Here is an 11963-nt window from a genome sequence, read left to right on the forward strand (position 1 = left end):
CATGTCAACAGTGCAGTAGTGTTCAGGATGGCCTCATCTGAGGAATGGGAAAGCATCACCTGGTTGAGTACCATCTAGGAAGCTATCAGAGATCTCTGGAAGAACAGATTGAGAGAAATTGAGGAAACAAAAAGCCTCTAAAAATGTTCAAAGTTAAGATTATATAATACCATTAATGAACTTTTAGAATACTTCGACCTCAGAAAACACTTTTCATGGGTTTCTTCATGTAAAATCCTATCTATTTCACAGGGATTTTGTTAAGATTTATTTATTATATATACAGCATTCTGCCTGCAGGCATGCATGCAGGCCAGACGAGGTCACTAGATCTCATTATACATGGTTGTGAGTCCCATGTGGTTGCTGGGAATTGAATCTGGGACCTCTAGAAGAGCAGCCAGTGCTTTTTTAACCACTGAGCCATTTCTCCAGCCCCCTATTTCAGTGTTTTTATGAAAATAAAATGAGAAAATACGTTTCTGTTTTGTTTTGAGACAGGGTTTCTCTAACAAGCCCTGGCTGTCCTTAAACTCAGAGGTCCTCCTGGCCTCTGCCTCCTAAGTGCTAGGATCAGAGCTGTGCACCACCACACTTGTCACTAAAACCAAGTTTTTAAAATAAAAGGCACTAATGTAATCCTTGCCACACTCAAGTACATAATATAAGTGCAGTGTCTGGAGGGCTCCTGTCAACTTGACACAAACCTAGATATACCTGGGAGAGAAGGCTCAACTGAGAAGCTGTCTATGTCAGAGTGCATGTGGGTCTGCAGAGCACATTCTTGGCTACTGACTGATGGGAGCAGCCCGCTGTGGGTGGGACCACCTGGGCAAGTGGTCCTGGGTGGTAATAAGAAAGGAGGCTGAACAAGCAATGGAGGAACAAACCCTTCTCTTCCCAAGATGCCTTTGGTCATGGTGTTTGTCACAGCAGTAGAAACTGTAACTAGGACATGCAGTACCAAAGGAAGACGTCAGAGAGACTTGGAACCGGATACAGTAACAGTTGTAGCCTTTACTTTTTCCACTAGATACCTGGGAGACATTCCAAAATGATGCAAAGAGAAACCAGGTACATAGCAGGTGACAGATACCATGAATAATTCCACAGCAGCAAGGATAGCAACAATCATCCCCTAGGATAACTACTAGTTTAGATTATGCAGATAACACATGTAAAGTTAACATTTTAAACTATCCTGCCTGGAAGGTTCAAAACTAAATAGAAGCCAATCTTTGGTCTTTGTTTTAAACATAAAACTTATATCCCAAATATTTACCTATTAATATGGCCTTTCAGAAAACTATACATCAAAGTGTCAATCAGGAAGAATGTGAATACCTGACATCATTTTCTTTAAGTGTATGTACTACAGCAGACCTGAGACAGCTCTTGGAAAAGCCACTACAAATAGCCCACTGTTATCTCAGAACTCAGGTCTCAAAGCATCAAACAGGAAAGAGAGGCTCACTAAGCTTCTTGTGTAAACAAATATGGTTTCACTTATGGTCTCGAATGGTAGACATAGCTACTGACAAGTCTCTAGTAGAAACCAGAGCACAGGGTCTCTAATGAGCTTCCCTGTAGACAGCATTTTTCATATTTGGTAATGATTTGCCCCTGGAGGATCTGAGCGCACCCTATAGGGCTTCACTGGAGAACTCTTGAAAATGTGTCTGGCTTCCTCCAAGCTGCTTCTGTACCTTTCCCTTTGCTGACTTTGCTGCTGTAACACATCAACCAAGTGCTGTGTTCTCTCTATCATAGCCAGCCAGCTGTGCTCTATGAACTCTTGGATATCTCCAAGAGTAATTGCATTTAATATCTACACAATTCAAACTGATATCTTCCCCTTTATGTAACTCACTCAAAAGTCTCAGTAATGCTAATACAGAAAAATAAAAATATAAGTCATTTAGAATTACAAAGAAAAATAAAGTTTCTTGCTCAGATTATAAACTTTTGGCATTTAGTTTTCCTCTTCTCATTTTTAAACATTAAAATGATTTCTCCCTAAGACTTTAAGAATATGAAATATAGAAGGCCAAATGTACCAAGAATGGGTCTGTTGTTAGGCAAATATACCCTCTCTACTGCTGAACTTACGTGGGCCTTTGTGACTATCCTTTCTAAATGCAAAAGTTATACGTGACTTCCAACACTGCAATTTGCCTGGCTTTCTTGAAGCCTATGGACTATCAAGAGTCCCAGGCAGTCACAAAGACAATACAGAAGGGAGCTGAACTCTACTCTCCAACAACCTCAGAGCTGTGTAAGTGAGCCATCTTCAAAGTGGGTATTCCAGGGCTGGAGAGATCGCTCAGCCTAAGAGCACTTGCTTCACTTGCAGAGGACCCAGGCCCAGTTCCAAGCACCCTCTAGAACTCCAGTCTCAGGGAAGCTGATGCTCTCTTCTGACCTGAGTGGGCCCTTGCATGCATAGGGATGGATGAATAAGGAACAAGCCATTAGCTAGTTTAAGACTGTTTTAAGATGCTTTGTTACAGATTACTGTTATCGCTGACACACTTTCATCTACAGAAACCAGAGGTTGGGGACATCTCTCAGCTTCACAAGAAACCTAGGTCTGGTCTCCAACACTGTACAAACTGTGTCTGCACACTCTTGTAGCCCTAACACTGGCAAAATAGAACACAGGCCACCAAATTCATCCTCATGGGATACATGTACTCCTACCTCAAAACAAATACAACATAACTCTACCATCTAGCATTTCTGGTTTTTTACGATTAAATAAACCCTAAACTAATATTTGACAATTTTCCCTCAAAATGTTTCTTTCATACGTGCTATCTTATGGGATATTCTAAACCAGAGCTCATTTGCCTCTTAAGGAATGTGAGACATACACAGGCACACAGCCTCCTAAATGCTTTACCATCCACAATAAGCTATTCACGGATGGTCTATTATCTTGGAGAGCTGATCAGGGTTTTCTAAAGCAAAATATCAAGGAATCCTGCACCAGAGACTACTGAATTCAACCACAGCATGTGTGCATATAGTCTAAGGCTGTAACAAGCTTAACTATACAAGACTGGTCAAGATCTGGAAATATGTCACTGAAAAAAGCATGAGCCTCCTGATCTGAGAGAACTTTTCACTAGAATTATAAACCAGTATTTTTAAAACATTCATACTTTTTAAAATGTTAAAGGTAATTCTGCTCTGATGAGGAAATGTCTTAATGATATACCTATGTAAATTCTAACATATAATCCAAGTTTCATGACATTCAGAAAATGGGGTTTTAGTGACAGAAAAAATCACATAAAAAATAACAGATTTGGATCCTTTACTCCTACTATAACAAAAATCAAAGTGTAACACTGACATAAATGTTAGAGACAAAAATAAACAACAACAAAAAAATCCAAAAAGCCCCAAAGCAAAATCTTTATGATTATGGACATAGGAGAATCTTTTCCTCTAAACATACAAGCACAGGAAGGCTACAAGAGGACAAAGGTAAAGCCAGAGGGTGAGGGCCTCCAGGCTGAGAAGGGATCCCTCCCCAGAAACTGAAAAGGAAGAGCCTCATTCTTGAATGCTGGAAGTAATCCAATTGCTATGATATCTGTTATGAAATGAGTGGATAACTGAGTCCTCGAAGAGACAAAAGGCTCACACAAGCACAGCAGGTGTGAGTAACCACAGCACATCATGTCTTGGCCAGTGATAGATACAAGGTTATGAAGAAAAAGAAGCTACTGTGATACAGAGCGTATTTAGATAGTCAAGACATTTTGTGTGGCAGAAATCTGAATGAAGTTGAAGTAGGAGAGGAGCCACCCAACGGAAGCAAAATTCCCTGAAACTGAGAGGAAAGCTGGCCTCCTCTAAGGAGAAAAACAAAGGTACACAGGCCACTGTTATGGAACAGGGTGATCAATCAGAGGTAGGAGACGAGACAGAGGGCTCAAGTGCCAAGTAGTCATCTCCACTTGCAGAAGGAAAGCCAGGGTGTGAGCGGGCAACTGGTAAGATTTACACTGAAATTAAGCTTAAACATGCAGAGTCATGTTTAAAAGGTTTGAAAGTTCTGCTTGTACAAAAACAAAAGTGTTAACAACATAAAACTTTCAACTGGAACTGATTAGGAGCCAAACTTCACGTGATTTCAGAAAGCACTACTCACTCTGAAATGCCCCGAGAAGTAGACCTGTCACCCTGGACTAAAATATTAAACTGTGGGTACTGTGGGAAAGAAACTGAGTGCAGTACAGCAGTACAGTTCAAAGACAGAGAACGCCAAAAATATTCTTGGTGAGGGTCAGCAAGATGGTTCAGCAGGTAAAGGTGCCAAGGCTGAAGACCAGAATGCCACATAGAAGACTGAATGGCAGAGAATCAATTCCCACAGGTTGGTCTCTGACTGCTACACACACAATAAAACAACTTCCTGTAATAATAAACTTAAAAGATGCTTCTTAATGAGTAGCTAAGGCATGACTGAACCAAGAGAAGGCTACACACAAAGTCTCAGCTATCTAAAGTTCTAAATGACTACCTAAATTGACCCACAAATCTAAACGGTATTTCCTCCATTACCACACTAGATACGGTTTTTGATGAATGTGAAATTCCTCTCCCCCCATATCTACAGGTGCTCTCCAATGCAGTTATGTAAACTTAGATCAAAGAAAAACTAAACCAAAAACAGCCTGAATTTCATGCCTCCAACTGTGTCCTAGGCTGTGTCACTAGCAATGGGAGGTAAAAAAAGAGATTCTATAGCTGGGCAAACAAAACCCAGTTCTCTTTTGTTGTCAAAACAGACCATCAATTATTTTCAAGCCTGCCTACTGCAATGTCTACCTGGCTGTTTCCACACACTAGCTGAAACAGATGCACAGATATCAAATATAAAGTTGGGCAGAAGGTTTTTTACCAAGTAAAAACCTTCTCAAATGTAGTTCTCTTTCTGAAAATTCCAGGCCTATACTTTCAGTATATCAAAAAGCTTTCAAAAGAGCAATAATTCACTACCCATTTTGTCGTGGATAACAATAAACAACAATGCAGTTCAGTATCCTCTCTTCCTCAAAAACAAACAAAAAACCTGTGTCAAACACAAATTTCAAAAATATCTCTATTATACTCTTTACTACGCATAAGAAAAAAATGTGCTAAAGCTTAATTCCTGATTTCTAAAAAAACAAAAAACAAAAAACCAAAACAAAACCATATATAAAACATTCAGGCTGCAGTCATGGTGAAAGGAAAGGGTGAGTTCTGTAAACATGTACCCCTCCTTCCCAGCCACGACTAGGAATTATTACCAGAACAAAGTGTGTGTGTGTGTGTGTGTGTGTGTGTGTGTGTGTGTGTGTGTGTGTGTGAGAGAGAGAGAGAGAGAGAGAGAGAGAGAGAGATAACATCCTTATTGTTGAAAGGTAATGTTTTATAACTGTCTCAGAACTGAGTTTTGTGTTTACTAAAAAAAATTCCAATACAATTTTTAAAATCATAAACTTTGTAAGGTAACAAAAAGTAAAATTTACTTACTTTAGCAATCTGTAGCAACACAATGCAGTGTTTAATTGATTCTACCATGCTCTATAAAGACAAAACACTGATTTTAGAATCTTGCTGCAAATAAAATAGTTAAATAACATTAGAGCTTAAAATATTTTAAAAATCAGTTCAAATATATAAAGGAGTGAAGTCTACATATCAGATACTCTCTTCTGTGTGTTTGGTGAGTTCTAATTTGCTGACAAGAAGTTATTTATTAGCAATTCTACCATTTCTCAAGGGGCATCACATTGATTTATACCAAATGTTCTCTCAAAGGAGACAGACATGCTAGTCTGATTAGCCTTCAATTCTTTAGCTCAACAGCACCAACCCCAACATTCATTCTGCAAGGCCAGGACAGAGAGTAAGGATCTGGTCCTAACATTCAGATCTAAAGTTCTGTTTTCCCTATTTTAAAATCCGATTAGTAGTGTACTGGACAACACTGAAGGGCAGTGAATGCAGGGAGCTTGAATCATCTTGTATTTTAAAGGGGAGAGTATGTACAGGTTGAATGTCTCTAATCCTCCAAGTCCTGTGTCCCAATTTCAGTCGCTGAGTCAAAATGCAGGTATCAACTGCATGGAAATGTAGTTAAGAAACATATATGAATTTTGTATTTAGAATGGAGTCCCTTTCCTCCATGTATCTCATATGATGGCTGTGCAAGTGATCCATTAGAGAGATGTCTAAGTCCAGTATTTCAGATATGGGACTGTGAGCCTGTACCATTATTTTCTTTCCTTTTCCCTCACTTCCTTCCTTCCTTCCTTCCTTCCTTCCTTCCTTCCTTCCTTCCTTTCTTTATTTCTTTTTTTTTTTTTTTTTGTTATGTTGTTGTTGAAACAGGGTCTCAAAAATGTCTCAGCTTGAGACTGGCTGGCTTGAGACTCACTATGGCTGAAGCTGGCCTTTACCTCCTAATCCTTCTGCCTGCATCACCCACTGCTTTTCTTACAGATATATGTGCTACAATGCCTGCCACACCTTATACCAGAGGACACTTTTGTCTCAAGATACCACAGAAGTAAGACCAGAAACAAATAAGACGGTACATGGAGTTAACTTCAACAGGGATAATAAATCTGTGACACAGGTCTTAAATACCCTCATAAAAATCCATAACATTGAGACTTTGGTTGTTCTTAGTTAACAGCAATAGATTTAAAAGAAAGAGACATTTAAAAGCAGCTTCTAATTTGACATCAGAGTTTAATACATAACTTACATTTGTTGTGTCTTTGAGGGTTTCAACTTTCTGTGAAAAATAAGTTTTAAATAAAAATAATGAGAATCACAAAGTACTGTTATTTTTAACAATTAGGCATTTAAAAGATAGTTTTACTTAAACTAAGTCGGAATAGTCAAGTTAGGAAGATAATATGTTTTTGTTTTTAATCTAAATCCATTATTTAAATTTAAAATTCCAGATAGTTTATGGATAAACACTCATACAATTTATGCAATTCAAGACTTAAAATCACCTTCCCTAAAGTAAAACAACAATAAGAATAAAAAATTCTACACCAGGAAGTGGGCGAGAGAAGACATGGCGGCTGTAAGCACCGCAGACCCCAAGGGGACAGAACAGAAGCAGGAGGTAGAGTGAGCCCTGCGCTCGTGCCACCTCCCTCCTGCTCGCTGCCATCCTTCACACAAACTGTCACGTGGAAACTTAGCAGCTGTCTACCTGTTTTCTGTTTTTGGAGACAGGGTCTCTCTGTGTAGCTGAGTGGCCTAAAGCAAACGCTGTAGACCAGGCAGGCCTGAAACTCAGAGGTCCTCCTGCCTCTGCCTCCTGAGTGCTGGGACTAAAGGTAGGAGCCTGGAAGTTTAATAACTTTCTACCTTCAATACACCATATATGGAGAAGAACTTACTCCCAGACATCTAATACTTGTAAAGACAGATTTATATTAAAATCTGCATATGATCCTTACATTTAATTATCACACTGTAAATGAGAATTTGTCAGGTAACACCACTCGAGAACACATTTCAGCAGTACATAGTAAGTAGATCAGTAATATTGGTTTTTGTTGTTTGGTAGGTTTGGCTTTTTCTTGTTTTGAGATGGGGTTCTCCCTATATAGTCCTCTGGGGTCTCAAACTCACAAAGCTTCATGTGCTGGATTAAAGACACGTGCCACCATGCCTCATCTACTTTGTTTCATCTTATATAGACTCTTGCTAGGTAGTACAAGCCGGCCATGAACTGCTGATCTTCCTGTCTCACCCTCCTGGGGCTGGGATTCAAAGCACACCTTAGGTCCCTGGCTTCAACAGTAATAAGATAATTAAGTAATAATAAGTAATAATAAGATACTGACCAATTTCCATTACCTTTTCAAAAAAAAAAGAACTTTTGAATTTTAAAAAATTAAGTAAAATTATGTTTGTAGAAGTTACCTTTCTCTGTTCATCATCCTTACAATTTTGAAGCTTGTCATCAAAAAGCTACAGGATATGAAAAAGACATTTTAGTACAAAGTATTTTATTACACTGTATACATTTACTAAACAGAAAAGTAAATCTCGGTTTTTTAACATTTCTGCTGTGGCTAACATGCATTTTTAACACATTTCTTTTTCAAGGCTCACATCACATTCTTCTGTGTGAATGAGTGTGATATGCTGCTAATGATAACGCTACTAAATGCTATGGTAAAATTGCAGCCCCCCCAAAAAGCAATGTTTGTCTATGTTTGCAATGTATGCACATGTGTGTGCACCTGTGGAGGCAGGAAGAGGAGACCTGTGTCTTCCTCTACCACCCTCCACTTCGCTCTGTGAAGCAGGAACTCTCACTGCCCAGCAAGCTCCCAGGATCTGCCTATCTCTATCCTGCAGTGGTGTGGTTACAGGCATGTATAGCAATGCTTGGTTTGTCACGCAGGTGCTAGGGATCTGAACCAGGGCCTCTGCTTTCTTACCCAGTGATTTTACTGACAGAACCATCTATCTTCAAAGCCGTGACTTTTTGAACTTTTTAAAAATGTATGTAGCATGTGTGTGTGCATGTGCGTAGGAGTGAGTGGGTATTAGGGAGGGGTTACAGACATGTAGTGCTGTGCCCAGTTTTGACACGAGTGCTGGGAAACCAACTCAGACCTTCATGTTTGCATATCAAGCTTTCTCCCCAGTGTCTCCAATAAGATTTTCTAATTTTGAAAACAGAGTCTGTAGCCTAGGCTGGCAGGAATTCTGTAGTGTACTACACAGTTAGCCTCAAATAGGTAATCCTCCAAGGACTGGGAATTAGACTAGCCACACAGTAGTGTCAGTAGCTTAAAGCATCTGTTTAAACTCAAGAGTTTTTTTCTGCTTTGTCTTCTAAGTTAATGAAGATTTCTTTTTCTTCCCATGACCTATCATTTTAATTAAAAGGGACAAAGAGTGAATCCAAGTCCTTACAATATCCTATTTAGCTTTTACCTCAAAAATCAAAAGTACAGAACATAAACTTTATCAATATAATTAGAGAAAAGGATTTTTTAAAGAATCAACCTCAAAAATTGCTGAAAGCCACGTAAGGATGTAAATTACCATCAAGTAACTTCTTCTAAGTCTGGCTTAGTAACATTTACTACTTTACATCGGAATATCGGGCCATACCTTCAATTGTTCTATCAAGATCTGCAGGTAAGCGTCAGCCTCAGTGAGCTTCTTATCAAAGTCTTGGACACTAGGAACGAATCCTGAATCCAAACCCTAGAGAAAAAGAAAGTGAACAATCTCTCAGTACACAAGCAATTCAGTATGACAGAAAACTCTTCATCCTTCATAAACAAGTACTCTCAACTTTCAAAGACAGACAGAATATTTATGTTAAGTACATTTGTGTAAGTTAACAAAACCTTCCAAAAAAAGTGCTGTGTCACCCTCTCTGTCAGCCACAAACTCTCTCACCAATTACACATGCTGCTGCTCAAAGGACAGGGTTCCCTGACCCTCATTTACCATAGACCCCACATAACTGGCTCCATTTTCCAGCAGAACCACAGTTACTTATCTAAAAAATATAAAAGTCCTAGACTATTCCCAACATTCCTCCAATCCTTCCTACCCCCGGAATCTTAACTTCATGGTTTTTTAATTACATTATTTATTGTGGGGGTGGAGGAGTTCAATTCCTGTGGTGGTCAGAGGACAGTTTGGGGTCAGTTGGCTCCTTCCGCCAGGCCGGTCCCGGTGGCTGAACTCAGGCTTGGCAGAAGCTGCCTTAACCCAGTGAGCTAACTCGCTGGCCATTGGCCTTATATTCTTAACCCACCCCACCAGCTCACAAGTTTTCCACCCTCTTTTGTCCTTATTAAAACAAACAAACAACAAAACAAACTTTAGGAGAGCTGAGTACATGGCACACATCAACAATCCTAGCACCAGGCAGGCTACAACCAGAGGAGGACTATGAACTCACAACTAAACATCCTCGCAGCTCTTTCTAATGCAACCTCAAGTTCCTTCTCACTCATCAAGTTTCCTATTCACTGTCATCCCTGGCATGAACACTACACTCTGGACAGGGTGTAAATGTTGATTTATTTAGAGGCCCCATTTCTTTCTCAGTTTAAAAGTTCAGCAATGACATATCCTGCTTTCATGTGTCTGCGACGAGTTCCCAAAAGACCATAGGCCTCCTGTTTTGACTTCCTTCAAGGAAATTTTGAGTTTTTAATCATCTCTGAGCAAACAACGAAGCACAGTTGTAAAAGATCAAGCACTCGGAGAAAGCCTCACTCCCAGCCTGTGCTGTGGAGTCTGCCTGCACACGCAGCTGTCCTACCAGCATCAGACATCTCTTGCCCAACTACCAAACTGTACTTAAGGAGTGATGAGGGTATATCTCAAAGCCAGCTGTGGCCTGCTTCTCCCACCTTTGGCCAATACACACTGCTTACTTTTATATTCACCATCGTCACCATCTAGTGAGCTGACACGGAAGCGTCTTTGGTATGCTAGCAACCTGATCCCATCTGGGCACACACAACACTTCATTACTGTAAAGCATGACACAACCCAACGAATCACGGCAAGTGAGGCCGGCAAGCCTGGTTCCTAGTTCTGACTCAGCTCAGACGGTCTCCCTACCCCCCTCCTGTTACTAAGGCAGCAGCAGCTGCTCCATCTACTATGACACTAGTACACTAGTACTACTTACCTCTGTTCTCCTCAAACTAAAATGGAAATTCTGACACAAATTACCGTCTGTTATGAGAAATGCCAATTTATCTTGTAATTATTTTCTTTTTCAAATTTAAAGCTGATAAATCTTGCCTTACTTGGTTTTTTTTACATGCACATAAACTGCCTGAAGAAAAATCCCTTCCTAGTAAGTAATTTATATGTCTCTATCTCTATCTTTCTATCTATAATTTGAGAAAAATTATAACCAATGAATTCACAATCCAGATAATAATAAAATTATGATTAAACACATTCTTTGGGTTTTGTTTGTTTGAAGCCAAGGTCTCACTATGCAACCCTGACTGGCCTGGAACTATCTATGTAGACCAGGCTGGCTTTGAACTCACAGGACACTTGCCTGCACCTGCCTCCCAAATGCTGGGATTAAACATGTTGGAACCACCTTCGCCCCACTAAACATTTCTGTTTTTAAAGATATTCAGAGAACTAAAAATGTTTAATGAAAACATTTAATGAAAAGCTCCTGCTGATGTTATACCCCAGAGGAGAATGAGGAGGAGGCTTAGCTGGGTTTTTGTTTTGTTTCATTTCAAGAGGATGGCATAATTAGTAATAATGTAACCCAGTTAAATACCCGGTTGTTACTCAACAGTTTAAAAGGTCGATGACACAATGGAGAGTAAATAGGAGAATCATGCACAAGAGGAGGAAAAGTGATCTTTAAAAAAAAGTCCTCTTCTAAGTTCATTCAGAGTTCTAAGTCAGAGTCAACACTAATTACCAGAACCTTTTAAACAAATTAATAAAGCTCTGCTACAGAAGAGAAACACATTGTTTAAACTTCAGGTCTGAGCCCTACCTCAGTTCTTCAGAAATAACCCTTAGTTGTTTCTCAGATCTGAGTCACACTGCACTGTCCTCCCAGTCTCCCTGGATACCCTCCCATGACTTCCCTTCACTAGCACAACAAACCCAGCTCCACAACCTCATGGCAAAGATCTCACTGATGCAGTTTTCTTTATGGAATGCTTATGGGAGGTTTGTAATGGAATTCATCAGTTTAAAATCGCAGAACTGGTCTGACCTCCCCTGCGTATCAATCCAAGTTTATAGGTGTGCTTTAAAAGGACCTCTACAGTCAACTCATCTACAACCAATGAAATAATGTTTACAGATTCATCAATAGTATGGATGAGCAGGTGACAGTAATCACACTGTTCTTAAACTGACTAAGAATGCACTAAAATTACCACCAGTTTCACTATCAGTCA

General features: G+C 39.7%; 1 protein-coding gene across 13 annotated transcripts in view; it reads right to left on the minus strand.

Moving 5' to 3' along the window:
- Osbpl9 (oxysterol binding protein-like 9) overlaps nucleotides 1-11963 on the minus strand; it is a 143063-nt gene that overhangs the window by 30262 nt on the left and 100838 nt on the right. For all 13 annotated transcript variants that reach the window (XM_039109563.2, XM_039109562.2, XM_039109561.2 and 10 more), the window contains 4 exons: nucleotides 9160-9255; nucleotides 7954-8001; nucleotides 6773-6802; nucleotides 5533-5583 (listed from right to left, as the gene is read on the minus strand). In XM_039109563.2, coding sequence (XP_038965491.1) covers nucleotides 5533-5583; nucleotides 6773-6802; nucleotides 7954-8001; nucleotides 9160-9255 — 225 coding nt within the window. The remainder of the gene's footprint in view (nucleotides 1-5532; nucleotides 5584-6772; nucleotides 6803-7953; nucleotides 8002-9159; nucleotides 9256-11963) is intronic.

The sequence above is a fragment of the Rattus norvegicus genome, chromosome 5 (assembly GCF_036323735.1).
Source record: "Rattus norvegicus strain BN/NHsdMcwi chromosome 5, GRCr8, whole genome shotgun sequence".
NCBI classification, from domain to species: Eukaryota; Metazoa; Chordata; class Mammalia; order Rodentia; family Muridae; genus Rattus; species Rattus norvegicus.